The sequence below is a fragment of the Poecilia mexicana genome, unplaced genomic scaffold (genome assembly GCF_051168715.1).
Source record: "Poecilia mexicana isolate PSO_F unplaced genomic scaffold, ASM5116871v1 scaffold_13, whole genome shotgun sequence".
Taxonomy (NCBI): domain Eukaryota; kingdom Metazoa; phylum Chordata; class Actinopteri; order Cyprinodontiformes; family Poeciliidae; genus Poecilia; species Poecilia mexicana.
In genome coordinates, this window is record NW_028263382.1 from 6,469,353 (window position 1) to 6,486,775 (window position 17,423).

The window sequence follows — 17,423 nt, forward strand, 5'->3', positions numbered from 1 at the left end:
CTGCCACCTGCTGGTCAGAGCGAGGAATGACATTTAACTGAAAGATAAAGGGATATTTCATACTTTTAACACAAAGCAAAGAGTTCATAATAGTGAAGCATATTCATAAACACAAAGTGTATCTAAAGTGACCACAGAGACACTTTAAGTGTTTTATCTTAATGAAAGATGGAAAGAAATTATGTACTATTTAAGGGAGATTATAACTTTCTGATCAACCCATGTAAAAATGAAACAATAATATATTAAACTATGAAATGTCGCCGTATTTCGTGTTATGAGAGCATATGTGCAAGTTTAAGCCAACATTTTTTATCACTATGACTAACAGATTATTAGGGCCAGATTAAGGTTTTTCAATTTTGAGGAAAAATTATTAGAAGAAAGTCTAAAATTACTAGAAAAAATTGTTTTGATGAATTCAAACTTTGATAATGATCAAGATCTTTTCTTTGAAACAGACTCTGTTGTCTGCTAAATTATTTCAAAATTCTGCTACTGATAACAATCTGACGCTGCTGTAATGATTAAATGTTTCTTATTTGGAAAACTGGTGTGAAAGCATAACTTAACCAGACGCTCATTCCTTATTTAAATGTTTTATCAATTTTATAAAACTAAAATTCCCATAAAATTACTACTTTTATGTAATAAATTACTTTTGGTAAGATTAAGGGTATTCTGATTTTATTGCTATGTTTTTTTATTGCAATATTTTTCTTACAATAGTTTTCCATTCTGCCAGTATTATGACTTTATTGTCATAATATTAATATGACTTTTAAATTTCTTAGTTTGGTTCTAATACTCCATCTATAACCAGAATTGGACGGATCGGTCAAAAATGTTAACATTATCAACATCATGTGGGTGTCAGTGTCAAAACTTATTTGTGATAGAAACCAGACCATCTTGTTTATGTTTGTTGTTTTTTCGCAGTTTGTCCTACAGGGGGCTCCGTAGCTCTTCCCACTTTGCCTTGAATTGTAACGTGTTCACGGGGTGTGAATACTTTTATGATGCGCTGAAACGTCATCTCCGTGTTTTCTGTTTGTGTTTTGCATACGTGTGCACTTCCTGTTTCGCACGTTTTTCCAGGTGCGTCGGGCTGCGATCCTCCAGGTGAGTGCTTCCGGTTCTGGTTCTGGTCCCGGGGCGGTTTAGGAGTCTGTGCAATCTCTGGCTCAACCTGTCTGGAGGGTGTGGACCTGACTGCAGGTATGAGGAGGAACAGCGCGCAGTCTTAGGCGGAACTCCGCTTCTTCTCTCCGATTTCCAAGAAAACGCGACAACCAGGTGAGCAGCGAAGGGTACGGAACCGGGCCGATCCAGAATTGGATCATCAGATGGGTCTGCGGTTCTAATGTTGCTCTTCAGGCTGTGGGAAGTCCACGACGTCGCGCTGTTCCTCAGCATCACGCTCTACCTGTGCCACTCAGGTGAGTTTCTCAACTAAAAGCGGCATTTTATGCAGCTGCGCGCGTCAATCTGCTGCTTGGGTTAGAAAATCAACATTTCTGTCGAACAGAACCTCGAAAGTTTAATGTTTAATCATTTGCCTTCCTCCTCGGCCGGGCCTGAAATGTTTAAATAAACATTCCAGCAGAACCAGAACTGTTTGTCTTCTCAGGAAGACTAAAGAGAAACTATGGAGGCTGTAAACCAGTCGGTCCAGTTTCCTGCCTGATGCGGCAGGAAACTGGACCGACTGACAGAAACAGGACAACTTTTCTGCTCTCATGTTCAGATGAGAACATGAGAGCATGAGACCTCATGTTCATGGGACCAAGATTTTGGGGGGAAAATCTTGGACATTTCTAACCTTGAGAAGTCCAACATTTTCTACTTTTTAACCTCATAAAATAATTAAAAAAAAGATTTCTAAGAGTGAGCTCAAAGTTTCTAAGTTTTTCTGTTACGAATCTTCAACTTCTCAAACTGAAAACATTCCAAGTTTTTTTTTTCTGTGATTAATCTCTACGTTTCTGAGTTTTTCTCAAAAATGTGTGAGCGCTCACAAATTTCCAAGTTTTTCCAATAAATATCAGAGGTTAATCTCAAAGTTTCTGAGTTTTTCTCTTGCAAATTTTCAACTTTCCAAACTAAAACACATCCAAGTTCTTTCTTTCTCTTTCTTTTCTTTTCTTTCTTTATTTTTTAAGCACAATTTTTATATAATTTCTTTATCTTTATCAAATATATTTTCTAATTTTGGAGCTCAGAAATATCCATGTATTTTTCTAGGAAATGTCTGAGATCGGTCTCCAAACTGTGTAGTTTTTGGTGGGAATTGACTCCTTTTTTATTCGTAGTTGCCCTGATACGGCGCCGTAGTTTCCTGCGTCGTCACCCAAACCTCTGAGCCGGTTTGGATCTACGTCTGGGTAAAACATTGACCTGTTTATGGCTCAGCAGGGGACCCATGACCCGAACGCTGCAGCTGGAACTGCTGCCATAAAACGGCTGAACAGCAGAGAAACGGAGCGAAGACTGAAGCTTCTCTCTGTATCTGAAGCTTCACTGTATCTGAAGCTTCACTGTATCTGAAGCTTCACTGTATCTGAAGCTTCTCTGTATCTGAAGCTTCTCTCTGTATCTGAAGCTTCACTGTATCTGAAGCTTCTCTCTGTATCTGAAGCTTCTCTCTGTATCTGAAGCTTCACTGTATCTGAAGCTTCTCTCTGTATCTGAAGTTTCTCTCTGTATCTGAAGCTTCACTGTATCTGAAGCTTCACTGTATCTGAAGCTTCACTGTATCTGAAGCTTCTCTCTGTATCTGAAGCTTCTCTCTGTATCTGAAGCTTCTCTCTGTATCTGAAGCTTCTCTCTGTATCTGAAGCTTCACTGTATCTGAAGCTTCACTGTATCTGAAGCTTCACTGTATCTGAAGCTTCTCTCTGTATCTGAAGCTTCTCTCTGTATCTGAAGCTTCACTCTATCTGAAGCTTCACTGTATCTGAAGCTTCTCTCTGTATATGAAGCTTCTCTCTGTATCTGAAGCTTCTCTCTGTATCTGAAGCTTCACTGTATCTGAAGCTTCACTGTATCTGAAGCTTCTCTGTATCTGAAGCTTCTCTCTGTATCTGAAGTTTCTCTCTGTATATGAAGCTTCTCTCTGTATCTGAAGCTTCACTGTATCTGAAGCTTCACTGTATCTGAAGCTTCTCTCTGTATCTGAAGCTTCTCTCTGTATATGAAGCTTCACTGTATCTGAAGCTTCACTGGATCTGAAGCTTCACTGTATCTGAAGCTTCACTGGATCTGAAGCTTCACTGTATCTGAAGCTTCTCTCTGTATCTGAAGCTTCACTGTATCTGAAGCTTCTCTCTGTATCTGAAGCTTCTCTCTGTATCTGAAGCTTCTCTCTGTATCTGAAGCTTCTCTCTGTATCTGAAGCTTCTCTGTATCTGAAGCTTCTCACTGTATCTGAAGCTTCTCTCTGTATCTAAAGCTTCACTGTATCTGAAGCTTCACTGTATCTGAAGCTTCTCTCTGTATCTGAAGCTTCTCTCTGTATCTGAAGCTTCTCTGTATCTGAAGCTTCTCACTGTATCTGAAGCTTCTCTCTGTATCTAAAGCTTCACTGTATCTGAAGCTTCTCTCTGTATCTGAAGCTTCTCTCTGTATCTGAAGCTTCTCTGTATCTGAAGCTTCTCTGTATCTGAAGCTTCACTGTATCTGAAGCTTCACTGTATCTGAAGCTTCTCTGTATCTGAAGCTTCTCTCTGTATCTGAAGCTTCACTGTATCTGAAGCTTCTCTCTGTATCTGAAGTTTCTCTCTGTATATGAAGCTTCTCTCTGTATCTGAAGCTTCACTGTATCTGAAGCTTCACTGTATCTGAAGCTTCTCTCTGTATCTGAAGCTTCTCTCTGTATATGAAGCTTCACTGTATCTGAAGCTTCACTGGATCTGAAGCTTCACTGTATCTGAAGCTTCACTGGATCTGAAGCTTCACTGTATCTGAAGCTTCTCTCTGTATCTGAAGCTTCTCTCTGTATCTGAAGCTTCTCTGTATCTGAAGCTTCTCTCTGTATGTGAAGCTTCTCTGTATCTGAAGCTTCTCACTGTATCTGAAGCTTCTCTCTGTATCTGAAGCTTCACTGTATCTGAAGCTTCTCTCTGTATCTGAAGCTTCTCTGTATCTGAAGCTTCTCTGTATCTGAAGCTTCACTGTATCTGAAGCTTCTCTGTATCTGAAGCTTCACTGTATCTGAAGCTTCTCTCTGTATCTGAAGCTTCACTGTATCTGAAGCTTCACTGCATCTGAAGCTTCTCTCTGTATCTGAAGCTTCACTGTATCTGAAGCTTCACTGTATCTGAAGCTTCACTGGATCTGAAGCTTCACTGTATCTGAAGCTTCTCTCTGTATCTGAAGCTTCACTGTATCTGAAGCTTCTCTCTGTATCTGAAGCTTCTCTCTGTATCTGAAGCTTCTCTGTATCTGAAGCTTCTCTGTATCTGAAGCTTCTCTGTATCTGAAGCTTCACTGTATCTGAAGCTTCTCTGTATCTGAAGCTTCACAGTTTCTGAAGCTTCACAGTATCTGAAGTTTCTCTGTATCTGAAGCTTCTCTGTATCTGAAGCTTCTCTGTATCTGAAGCTTCACAGTATCTGAAGCTTCTCTCTGTATCTGAAGCTTCACTGTATCTGAAGCTTCTCTCTGTATCTGAAGCTTCTCTCTGTATCTGAAGCTTCTCTGTATCTGAAGCTTCTCTGTATCTGAAGCTTCTCTGTATCTGAAGCTTCACTGTATCTGAAGCTTCTCTGTATCTGAAGCTTCACAGTTTCTGAAGCTTCACAGTATCTGAAGTTTCTCTGTATCTGAAGCTTCTCTGTATCTGAAGCTTCTCTGTATCTGAAGCTTCTCTGTATCTGAAGCTTCTCTGTATCTGAAGCTTCTCTGTATCTGAAGCTTCACTGTATCTGAAGCTTCACTGTATCTGAAGCTTCTCTGTATCTGAAGCTTCACTGTATCTGAAGCTTCTCTCTGTATCTGAAGCTTCTCTGTATCTGAAGCTTCACTGTATCTGAAGCTTCACTGTATCTGAAGCTTCTCTGTATCTGAAGCTTCTCTCTGTATCTGAAGCTTCTCTCTGTATCTGAAGCTTCTCTCTGTATCTGAAGCTTCTCTCTGTATCTGAAGCTTCTCTGTATCTGAAGCTTCACTGTATCTGAAGCTTCTCTCTGTATCTGAAGCTTCTCTCTGTATCTGAAGCTTCACTGTATCTGAAGCTTCACTCTGTATCTGAAGCTTCTCTGTATCTGAAGCTTCACTGTATCTGAAGCTTCTCTGTATCTGAAGCTTCTCTCTGTATCTGAAGCTTCTCTCTGTATCTGAAGCTTCTCTCTGTATCTGAAGCTTCTCTGTATCTGAAGCTTCACTGTATCTGAAGCTTCTCTCTGTATCTGAAGCTTCTCTCTGTATCTGAAGCTTCACTGTATCTGAAGCTTCTCTGTATCTGAAGCTTCTCTCTGTATCTGAAGCTTCACTGTATCTGAAGCTTCTCTCTGTATCTGAAGTTTCTCTCTGTATCTGAAGCTTCACTGTATCTGAAGCTTCACTGTATCTGAAGCTTCACTGTATCTGAAGCTTCTCTCTGTATCTGAAGCTTCTCTGTATCTGAAGCTTCACTGTATCTGAAGCTTCACTGTATCTGAAGCTTCACTGTATCTGAAGCTTCTCTCTGTATCTGAAGCTTCTCTGTATCTGAAGCTTCTCTCTGTATCTGAAGCTTCACTGTATCTGAAGCTTCACTGTATCTGAAGCTTCTCTCTGTATCTGAAGCTTCTCTGTATCTGAAGCTTCTCTGTATCTGAAGCTTCTCTGTATCTGAAGCTTCTCTGTCTGCTGGTTTGTTGGAAGAATTTCATCTGGATCCTCCAGTTAAAATCTTTAAAATGTTCAGTTTCACAATCTGCTGCAGCTCTTAAGTTTACATCCATGTCGGGTTTGTTTGTGCAGCTGATTTCTGCAGGACAGCAGCTCAGCACAGACTAAAACTTTATGATGCTCCAGAGAATCATAAAGTTGTTATTAATGCAGCTCTAGATAAACTGGATTTCAGCCTGATTTAAAGGAACTCAGTGTTTCGGCAGTTTTTGCTCCTGATTAGAGTAAAAACTGAATTTTGTTTCTCCAAGTTTGGTTCTGCAGAATAAGACGGGTCCACAGCTCTCCATTCACTTTTATTATACTAGTTATTATTTTCCAAATAAATTAACACCTTCATTTAAAGCTGCGTTTTGTATTTACTTGTTTTCTCTGACTAATATTTCTGAAACGCTGAGCTTCCTCCTCCTGATGATGGTGAACAGAAACCTTCTCTTCTTTCCTGATAAACTTAAACACATTTAAAATTAAATTGTTTTTATTTTCATGACAAAGGCTGCAATTAAAAACATAAAATCTTACCAAGAGTTTTTAGTTTCCAGTGAAAATATCATCTATTATTTCAGGTTTTTCAGCAAATATAGAAGTTTGTTTTCAGTAAATAATTCCTTAATTTTGATGAAAAACTTCTCAGATTATTTCACTTACAAAACCGAAAAAATATCTTGTTACAAGGGGAACGAAACCTTTTCATTGTATTTTGGGGAAATTGTTGACTTTTCAAATTTTTTGTTTTTTTGACATTTTTAAACTCAAAACATTTCAGATGTTTTTCCAGCCAGTTTCTGAGATTAATTTGAAATTTCAGATCGGTCTTTTTTTTGGCAAATTATTGATGTTTCCAACTCGCAGGTGCCCTCGTTTATTCTAGAAAATTTATTAAATTAATCTCAAAATTTTGGGGGGGTTTTCCAAGCAAGTTAATGATTATTTTTTGGGGGGGAATATTTTTGACTTTTCAAATTCAGAAATTGCTTTTTTTTTGTTTTGTTTTTCAGAAAAATTTCTACGATTAATCTAAAAGTTTCTGAGTTTTTCTCTTGCGAATTTTCAACTTTCTGAGCTAAAAAATGTCCATGTTATTTATTTATTATTATTTTGAACATATTTTCTATTTTTGGATCTCAGAAATTTCTAGAACATTTCTAAGATTAATGTCAAAATGTTTGAGGTTTTCATTTTGGGTAAAATCTGAATCGTTTCCCCTCGTCCTCCGGCAGCCAGATCGATCTCTGTCAGCTCCTCCCAGAGGAACCTGATCCGGTCGGTGCAGGACGATGTCTTCTTCTCGGTGGACGTGACGTCTTCCGGCGTCCCCACCATCCGATGGAGCTTCATGTCCGGGGCGGTGAGCCGCCCCATCGGCGCCTGGCAGCCCGGCGGCATCACCAACATCACCCAGGACTACAGCGACCGGGTGAAGGCCTGCGACAACGGCTCCATGCTGCTGTCCGACCTGAAGCTGCAGGACGCCGGATACTACGTGGTGACGGCCGAGGACCCGGACGGGAACAGCCGCGACCTTGGCTTCGTCCTCAAAGTGAACGGTGGGTCCTCCAGATCGTCCTTTCGCCAAACTTTCTGCTAGAGAACATGAGCCGCAAGACAACAGACTGAGGCAGATCAACAGTCTGTAAATATCTGAGTGCAGGAGAGTCAAAGGTCGACTTTGAAGTGTGTTGATGAACTCCATTAGTCAGGTGTTAAAATATTAAAAGCAGTAAAAGGAAGGAGGGAAAGGTCAAAGGGCGAAAACTAGAGATAAAAGAAGATAAAAGCATCTCAGACAGCAAATCTTTGTTCTGTGAAGTTGGGGTCAAAGGTTAAATCGGTGTGACTCTGGATCCTGACTCCGGTCCGTCTGTCCTGCAGAGGTTCTGTACGAGGATCTGCAGTACCTGTCGGTCACGGCGCTGGCGCTGATGGTGGTGGCCGCTCTGCTCGCGCTGGCCATGTGGCTGCTGCACCAGGGCTGCAGGAAGCTGGGGGCGTGGCGACGTCGGCGGCGGATGCCAGGTGAGGCCTTCAAACGCTCACCGGAGAAACCAAAGCTAACGCTAAGCTAATGCTATTGGCGTGAGGACGGCGTCCCTCAGGGCGCAGGTCTGGGCCTCCTCCACGTTTTAAAGCATCTTTATGGAAAAACTGCAGCCGGAAAGTTTAATTTAAACTTTTTATTTTCTTACTGAAAAATTTAAGCTGAAATTATTCACACCGCTAAATTTCTGATTCATTTCTTCACTTTGGAACCAAAAATTGTCCTGGATTTTGTTTGTCCTACACAAAGTGATACTTGGATTAGGATCTATTTTTAAGAAAATGAAGATTTAGCGATAAGCATCCACACATACGTTCCCCTTTTAGTCCAATACCCTGAAATAAAAAGACACCAGTTTTCAGTTAATCTCCGTCTGAATGCTGCTGTTCTGGGTAGAAAGTGCTGCTCCTGCCTTTCTGTACATCAGCCAGCCGTTCCAGGCTGACGCTTTAACTTTACATCCACTGATGATTTGAGTTTGTGACCCATAAATATTCATACAGCCGCGGTGAGTCTCATGTTTGTCCCGTTGCAGCAAATGATGCGACGGAGCTGCAGCCTCTGTGATGAAGACATGAACTCCTGCAGAGTCCAGACTCCGTCCTGAAGCCCGGATCAGATTTTAAAACTCCTGCATCATGTTTACATTTTGAACTGAACATGTAAATACACCCGACTCCCCTTATTTATTGTGGAATTAAACCAACCGTGTGATTTTATCTCAGCTGTGTGGCTTTATTCACCATCGGGACCTGAACAGGTTTGAGTCCGAAAAGCAGAAACATGAAAAACTTTTTCTGTACAAAAATGACAGGAAACGTCTGAATCAGAGCGTCACACTGCAGAAACACAGAACCAAGTATTTTAGTCCAGATCCTGAAATTAAATTAAATTAATTTTTAGATGACTGCAGATACACGTCTGTTTGCTTTGTTCCTTTTTTAGTTGCACTTCAAAAACACTAAATCTTACCAAGTAACTGTCTGTACTGCAAATATCTTAGTCACATTTCACTAAAACCTGGGAAAATTACTTATGATTCAGTTTGAAACATTTAAACTGTACTAAGATATTTTTACTAGAACAAAGTTACTCTGTAAGATTTTGTGTTTTTGCCGTGAGGACCTTGAGTTTCAAATAAAGTTTCAATCTAAAAACTTACAAGTAACATTTTGGCTTGTTTAGTTAAACTATTCCTTAATATTAAGTTTTAGTTCCTTTGGCAAATTATTTAACTAATAACCTGAGAAAAATGTCAGGTTATGAGTGAAATAATCTGTCAGAGGAACTATTTTAAAATCAATACTAAGGAATTACTGACCTAAATGATCCTAAAGGTATTTAGGTACAACAAGCTGAAAAGTTGCCTGTAAGTTAGTTTTATGTATCTACAATCATCTGAAAATGACATAAAAGATATTTCAAGTTTTGCACCAGAAAATACTTTGTTTTTGTGTTGAACAGCAGATCTTCCTGCAGGTTTGTCGTTTTAAAAATCAGCAGTAAACAAATGTCTTCGCTTTTTCAAGTCCGACATGAATCTGATTCTGCTGAGCGAGAGCTGCCGTCCGGCTCCTCGGCTGAAGGTTGAGTGGAAGGAAAACCGTCGGCTCGGCCTACGGACAGGGAGTGAGCGCCGCCATGAGCAGCTCCATCTTGTAGACGAAGTTGCGTCCCTCCATCTTGCTCCAGTTGACCTCCTTGTGCGGTCCGCGCAGCTGGCTCCACTTGGCGTCCTGCACCACGTCGCTCTTCGGCAGCTCTTTGATCTGGCTGCGCGGGAACTGGACCAGAACCTTACAGCCGCTCTCCGGGCCGTTACGCACTGGAAGGAAAGCAGAGGCCGGGTCAGGAGCCGGAACTGGATCAGGAGCCGGAACCGGATCAGGAGCCGGGTCAAGAGCCGGAACCGGATCAGGAACTGGATCAGGAGCCGGAACCGGATCAGAAACTGGATCAGAACCCAGAACCGGATCAGAACCCAGAACCGGATCAGGAGCCGGAACCAGATCAGAACCCAGAACCGGATCAGAACCCAGAACCGGATCAGAACCCAGAACCGGATCTCTACTCTACAGGAATAGAGATGGATGCTACGGCTGAAGCATTTCATGTCAGTCTGTATTGATAATTATTGATAAGATTTTTGTTTTAAATATCTGAAGTGCTACCAGGCTGGTGGTTGGATCTTTCCTCTTTGTCCAGTTTTCACTCCATTCTGTTGTTTTAGCAGTTATCAGGCAAAGTGGGGAAACGTGAAACTGTTAACCAGCAGGTTGTTGCTAGGTAACCAAAGTGGGGGGGGGACCTGCCAGTTAACCAGCAGGTTGTTGCTAGGTAACCGTAGAACGAGTGAGCTGAAGTTGGAGTGAGTTAGCGAGCAGTGAGAGGTTGAACGTTCAAGTCTTTCCTCTGCCTACATTTCCCAGAATGCAACTTTTAAAAGAAAGACTCAGACTGACGATAACTCACGCTGTTGAAGCTATTTTCTCATTTTTCCTGTTAAGATGCTTTGTGATGCTGTTCTGGCTGTTGGAACCGAACCGAACCGGCCCAGCGTTGGTTAAGGCCTCACCTGAGATGGCGTATTCTCCGTTGGGGGAAGCGACGGTGATGGCGGAGGCGTTCCCGATGCTCTCCACGGGGCCCAGCCCCACGTGGTTGCTGAAGCTCAGGACGTGCCAACCCATCACCTTGGCCAGCTGCTGCACGGCGTGCACCTGGTGCTGCGACATCTGAAACGAGGCGCGCCGTCACACGCCGCCCGCTGCCGGAAACGGCTGCGGGAGCGACGGGCCGTACCTGAGAGAGGAGGAAGTCCTGCAGCTCCTGCTCCTGGTGCGACAGCGTGACGACCCGGCCGTCCCGGTGCACCACCCGGATCTGCTCCACGCCGATGTTCAGCTGCAGCTGGATGGACCTGCACGCACAGCAGCCACGGTTACCATGACAACAGGACGGTCTCCCAGAATTTGAGAAACAAAATGGCGTCCGCAATAAAACGCAGAATTTAACTGAATTCGCCGATATCTGCGACGGCGTATCGGCACCGTTAACGATCGGAATAAAAGAAATTAATTTCAGCCAATAAATCTAACATTTTCTTTTAAAAAAGTGAAAAACTTGCTACAATAAACCTCAATTTGTAGGATGGCAGAAATTTTTTAAAAATGTTTTTCGATTTGTGAAGCTGTTCGTGTTTTTTTTTTTTTTTTAAATTTGATTCTTTTCTAGTAAATCTTCAATTTTCAAAACTCAGAAATCTTCAAGTTTTCTCTAAGAAGTTTCTGACTTTTAAAACTGAGGACTTTCAACTTTTTTCTAGAAAATGTTGTGATTAACCCCAATATTTTTAAAAAACAGTTTCATTCTAAAAAATTTCTGTCTTTTTCTAGCAAATCTTCAACTTTTGAAACTCAGAAATGTCATCGTGTTGGAATCTCGTTCTGTTTGATTAGTGACAGAATGACAGGAAATGTGAACCTCCAGCTGCTGATTTCATCAGTTTCTTTCATTCCACCATGACTGAAAACTTGTTGGGTTAATAAATATGGTTAAAAAAACAAAACAAACAAATAAGGGAAGAATAAAGTTGCCTTGTCTGAGGCATCAAACTCACTTGCAGATTTGCTCGTAGCCGTGCGAAGTGATCAGCACCTTGACGCTGGACTCGTAGACGTCGTTGATGTTGGACCAGTGGGCCTGGATCTGGGGGTCCTCGATGCGGCTGGCCAGGCTGTCGATGGTCCGAGCCGTCCTGCAGAACCAACCCGCAGCGTTAGAGCCGACGCCAGAGACCGTCTGACTCCTCTGGACGGATCTTTACCACGAACAGGACCGCTTGAATGCTCTGCGCACTGCAGCAGCTCTGAGCTTCCTTTAGTTTAAAATATATTTAATTGGTGAATAAATAAACCAGAAGAAAGGCTTTGTGTTGTTTGGACTCGTGTCATGGCGGCTCTGCGCCCCGACGCAGGGAGGATGACGATGCGGGTCAAATGAAAAGCGGTCTCAGACTGGCTGAAGCAGGCGAAGCTAAAACTGCCAGACGAGGAGCTCTGGCAGTTTTGCAGAGCTCCTCTGGAAAACATTTTTAAAATGCTAAATATTTATATTTTTTATACAAGTGCTCTGGTTGTGTTGCATCGTCAGGAAATCGCCTCTTCATCAATTAATTGATTAATAAATTTGTTGACATTTTAAAAATGTATTCATCTGATTAATGGTTTCAGTTCTACTTGAATTCAAATCAAACAGAAGCTGTAAAACAAGATGGCCGCCCTGACATCACTCTGAACCACAGAAACTCAAGGAGATCACAGGTGGAAAAAAAATCCAGATTTTCCAAAAATTAAATCTTCAAAAACCAAAAATGTGATTAACTGCTTAAACCAGTTTATTGTTGAGGCCTAGTTAAAGCACGACGGCGCTACCTGCTGCGCAGGAAGATGTGTTTGGCCTGTTTGATGATCTTCTCCAGCAGCCCCTCGCTCTGCTGCAGGCTGGAGATCTCGGCCTTGTCGTACGCCATCGGCCCCGCCAGCCGCAGCCGCTTGTGGCCGAACGGCGCGCTGGCCGGATGCGGCATCACCACCGAGCTCAGCTGCTGCTTGTGGAACTGAAACGGGCAGAACATCAGCGGGTCACTTCCTCTGAGTTCGACTCGCGCGTCCTGCAGGGCCGAACTGCGTCACCTCTCTCATCATCTGGTGCAGGTTGTGCTCCAGGACGTAAAGATGGTCGTCCGGTTTGGGTTTCTCCGGAGAAGCTCGGCTGCTCTTCTTCTCTCCGGTGGAGTGGCACAGAGAGATGGAGAGCTGCAGGCCTTCAGAGGGAACAAGAAACTGTAATTCTGCAAATAACACATATTTCTGAAACATATTTTAAAATGTATTAATTAAAAATAAATATAAAATGAATAGATAATTCATTTTAAATAAATAAAATATTTGATCTATCCAGTGAATATTGATCGGTTATTTATTGTTTGAACATCAGCTGTTAATTTTATTCCAGATTCTCAGATAATCTAGACTAACGTCCCAAATCCTTGAGAATTTGGCCTGAGAGTCCTTCAGTAAATGTCTCACTGTTTCCAGTTTGTAAAAATAAAGGATCTCTCTGGGACCGTTTTGTGGTTGAGATGAACCCGGGCGGTTTGGGTCCAGTAGAGACGCCGGGCCGGGTTCTGACCTGGGAAGGGCTGCGAGATGATCTGGTTCTTCACCACGATGTGCGGGATCTGCGCTTTAATCTGGACCGCTTCTCTGGAAAGCTGCGCAAAGATTTCCTTGCAGAGCAGGACGTTCTGCGCCGCCTCCAGCTTCACGTGCCACGGCTGCGTTCCTGGGGAAGGATAAGACAGACGGACATCAGCGCACAGCCCGGCTGGTCTGAGTCCAGTCGGGTCAGAACCGGACCTGCTTTGCTTTTCTGGGGTCTCCTGAAGAGGTTGACGGTTCCCAGGTCACCGATGTCTGGAGCCTGTTTCTGGATGGAGACCTGAGGACAAACACAGCCGATTAGCAATCGATTAATCGGATAAAAAGTTTGGCAGATTTTTGTTCAAATCTTTTAATAGAATATTAAAAATACATTAAGAGATGCAAATAAACATAATCTGGGCTGGAACGTAGCAGCTGGTTGTTGCTAGGCAACCACAGAGCAGCGTGTTAGTTGATTCCAGTGTAGCTAGCAGCGAGAGGCTAAAGGATAAAGACTTTCCTTTTCCTACATCTCCCAGAATGCTGTGCGGTTCTGGTTCAGCGAATATCAGGATATTGATACTGATCACATCTCGCAATATACCTGGTTATTGATTTATTTACTACATCAACACGTGAAAAGCTCTGCTGACTAAGATTTTAATTAACAAATGAATAATTAATATTTTTTTTATTTTTCTGCAGATTTTGAAGTGAAGCTAAAACTACATTTGAAGACTTCCAGTAGAACAGATTCATAGAGGGTGTTTTATCTTAAATACAACATTTTTATATATTTTGAACAGTTTTGGGTCTGAATTTGTTGTTTTCAAATTCTAAGGTACTTTATGAAGCCCAAATGGAAATTATTTTTTTTAATTAATTTAAATTCATTCTTTTTAGTTAATTTAATTTAATTAATTCTTTTAATTACATTTTTCAGCAAATCACTTTTTTTAGCCTATACACTAGAGATGACGATTAACTGATTAGTAAATTAGTTGGTGATTATGTCATTGATCGATTAATCATGATTAATCGATCCCGCCCAGCAGATTTAATGTAGAAACATGTTTCTGCGCGGCCGGGACTCAGACCTTGATGTAAGCCGATCCCTCCAGGTCGCTCGGGATCTGGACGTCCAGCGGACAGTAGTCCTCTGGGATCTTTTTGTCCAGATCAATGTCGGTGTTTTTGATCACCTCAAACGTGCCGGGGTGAGGAAAAAGGGAACCTAAACGAGTCAGTCAAGGGTTAAAAAGTTAAAATAATCAGTTATTTGTTGGAATGAATCAGTTATTTACTGATCGGCGAGGTTTTTCTCACCTGCGCTCCGGTAGCTGAGGTCTCCCAGGATCTTGTCTCCGACTTTTCGGAGTTTCCACTGCGATCGGAGTCGCAGCAGCTCGGCGTTGAAGTCGCGCTGCCGCCGGTTCTCCTGGTTCTCAGCCACGGACTTGCTGAGCTTCTCGGCTCCTTTCAGGAGGAGCTGCGCCGCCGTGGCCAGAGATTTCTTTTTGCTGATCAGCTGGAAAACCTGCGGCGTCTGCAGAAGCAACGAGGAAACAAAACAACCCCAAACAGCGCAGAGACATCAGAAGGAAGAAGATTCATGTGGATTTATTAGTTCATCTGCTCTGTTTTCATGTAGTTTTTGTTTTAAAACGTTAGTAAGAAGTGAACATGAGAACCAAACAGATCCAAACCGCCTGCCTGTGGCTCTGGCCAGACCTTCATCAGCAACAGATAAAAATCTATTTGAATATTTCAATAAAATATAAAACATAATTCTAGATGCCATTTCAGTGACAGTGGGACCAGGGGAGGAGAAGAAATGGGAAAACCTGATAAGATCACAAAAAGCATCATTTAGTTATCCTTTATGTAAGTTTTCTTAATTATGGCTTTTAATTATTTATTTACTTACTTTCCCTCTTTTTCCACCCAAAACATCTGTGACCCTCAGTTAACCAAGGAATATTGGAGAAAAGGAAAATAATAATGCAAATCAGAAAATAACTGTTGATACTAAAGAAAAAAAAACAGGATATCCTAACCGACGTATGTTAAACAATTTAATTGTTGTTACATAATTTGGTAATGTTCTCTGCACATCTGCTCCGGTCAGGAAGGCCGACGGATCGGAGCCACGGATGTTTGACGAGGATTTTTAGCAGCTTACTTTTCCAGCGTTCGGATCCTGAGACACCGGATCCAAAGCCATGTACTTCTTCTCCTTCACCACGCTGAGCACGTCGTGGAGCACACACATCTCCGTCAGGGCGCTGCGCAGATTGTTGCGCACAGAATCCCAGGGCCAAAGAGACGGCTGGAACTTCACCGTGCCTGAAAGAAGCAACCATGAAGCCTGCAGCCTCAGCTCTGACGTCGCTTCAGGCTGGGAGACGTTCCTCCTACCTTCCTCTTCCTCCGTCTCCTGCTTGCCCCACTCCCTGTCCCTGGGCTCTCCGTCGGCCCCGTCCTCCTCGGAGTCGGAGCCCTGGCTGAAGTCAATCCTCTGTGCCAGCTTGGTCAGGTTCTGGGACATGGACAGAGGAGGGACGTACGTCTCTGTGCCGTGGAAGTCCACTTCCTGCACCTGCTTCTCACAGGAAGACTCGATGCTGATCCTGACAGCCGGACCGCCCGACATGATGAGACCAGAGCTGCAGACAGGAAGAGGAGGAGCCAACACCATCAGGTCACTTCCTGCTGGTTTAGAGGGTTCAAGCTGCAGTCGCCTTTATAAAAATATGATTTTTTAAACATTTTTGCTAAAATGATCATGTCATGACAGCAGAGCTGCATAGTAACTAATAACATTTACTACGCTGTACTTTTTATTTTTGAGTAATTTTATTGTGAAGTATTTCTATTTTCAGTAAAATTTCTGGGTTTTCTATCCACTGAATGAAAAACAAACATGTTTTAACCAAAAATTCACCAATAAAATTTCAGAAGTTTTTTTTTATTGAGAGAAACTGATTTGGGAAAAAAATATTTTGCCTGATTTTGTTATTTTTTGTTACTTATATGAATTATTGTCATTTTGCTCATTGGCATACCAAAATTTCCACTTTACTTTATATTTTGATTCGTATGATGATGTAATTTTTAAACATTAAATGATTGATAATTTCATCAGTTACTCAGTACTTGAGTAGACTTTTTATCAAATACTTTTTTACTTTTACTTGAGCAACAATATGTTAAAGTAGTGATACTCTTTCTGCTTTCTCACAGTAATAACTACAGTAATACACCACTCTGTCAGAAACAACCGATCAGAGCCAGCAAGAGGGTCTTAGTGCTGTCAATAATGCTCATGCTCACTCTCCCCCACTTTTTCTCTCCTTCACTACAGCTGATTCACCACAGCATAGCCGCCCACAACTGCTAGCATAGCCATGGTTGACAGTCGATAAATGGTTTCCCCCACAACATAAATTATTTCTCGCCATTAGCACATTTAGCAGCAGGTACATGAGCTTGATTGACAGCGCTCAGATCGCCTCCTGTTTAAAGCAAAGTCTCCAGATTTCACAGTTATTACACTTAGGTTGAGAAAGGCAGAATATCAACAGAAAATGCAGAAAACACGCTAAAAAAATCTAAAAAAAATAGATTTGCATTTCATCCCTTTTTTTGTCAGCAAAATTTAAATTTTTGGCATCAAATTTGCGGGTTTGGAGGTAGAGAAAAGCTGAATATGATTCAAACACTGTCAAGCATGAAGGTGGAAGAAACTGACCGCAAAAATAGCAAATATCCAAAATCTAAACATCTTCAATCTGCCTCCAGAGCTACTGATCCAGATCTCCGTAAAAATACTAGAAACGTTCGGATTGCTCTTTTATTAAACAGACTGTTTTATTTTAAATCATCAGGGTTCCTCATTATTAGCTGGATTCATTGTTTTCTTTAGTCAACATAGCAATATTAGCTCACATTAACTGTTCGTTACCCCAACGGAATATAATTAACTAAACACCAGAACTCACGAGAACAGAAACTACTTCAGAGAAGTGTTAATCGAATAAATCTCACCTGCTACTCAGAATACACCCGAATATAAGCGATTATTCGCTGAAATTAGCCAGATTTGGAGCTCCGTGTTGCTTTTTCTTTTCTAAGAACGCAGGAACTGCAGGGTCTGCACCATTTAAATGCCGGGGCACTTGGGTAGTCTGTCTTCCTTAAGCGGGCGGGCAACAACCGCTAAAACACAGCCACTTTATTTTGATGGGCTCACTTTCAAGCGTAACAGGGTTCTCTGTACCCAAGCACAT

At 42.0% G+C, this 17,423-nt stretch overlaps 2 protein-coding genes across 4 annotated transcripts; one reads left to right on the plus strand and one right to left on the minus strand.

The window, feature by feature from the left end:
* Positions 1-1,047: 1,047 nt before the first annotated feature.
* On the plus strand, positions 1,048-11,548 carry vstm5 (V-set and transmembrane domain containing 5). 2 transcript variants are annotated; one of them, XM_088011584.1, is made up of 4 exons: positions 1,048-1,439; positions 7,113-7,439; positions 7,765-7,908; positions 10,438-11,548. In XM_088011584.1, the coding sequence occupies exons 1-4, from the start codon at positions 1,364-1,366 to the stop codon at positions 10,446-10,448; spliced, it is 558 nt and encodes a 185-aa protein (XP_087867710.1). In that variant the 5' UTR covers positions 1,048-1,363; the 3' UTR covers positions 10,449-11,548. The 2 variants fall into 2 exon arrangements, with proteins under 2 accessions (XP_087867710.1, XP_014863361.1); XM_015007875.2 differs by lacking the exon at positions 10,438-11,548 and adding an exon at positions 8,466-8,649 and having other exon boundaries at positions 1,054-1,439.
* Positions 8,642-17,304, minus strand: med17 (mediator complex subunit 17). 2 transcript variants are annotated; one of them, XM_015007874.2, is made up of 13 exons: positions 17,182-17,304; positions 15,553-15,800; positions 15,317-15,480; positions 14,461-14,680; positions 14,232-14,368; positions 13,351-13,432; positions 13,124-13,276; positions 12,625-12,755; positions 12,364-12,548; positions 11,550-11,687; positions 10,733-10,850; positions 10,506-10,665; positions 8,642-9,755 (listed from the first exon to the last, which is right to left on the minus strand). In XM_015007874.2, the coding sequence occupies exons 2-13, from the start codon at positions 15,785-15,787 to the stop codon at positions 9,547-9,549; spliced, it is 1,932 nt and encodes a 643-aa protein (XP_014863360.1). In that variant the 5' UTR covers positions 15,788-15,800; positions 17,182-17,304; the 3' UTR covers positions 8,642-9,546. The 2 variants fall into 2 exon arrangements, with proteins under 2 accessions (XP_014863360.1, XP_087867708.1); XM_088011582.1 differs by having other exon boundaries at positions 15,553-15,843; positions 17,182-17,299.
* Between the last annotated feature and the right edge of the window lie 119 nt (positions 17,305-17,423).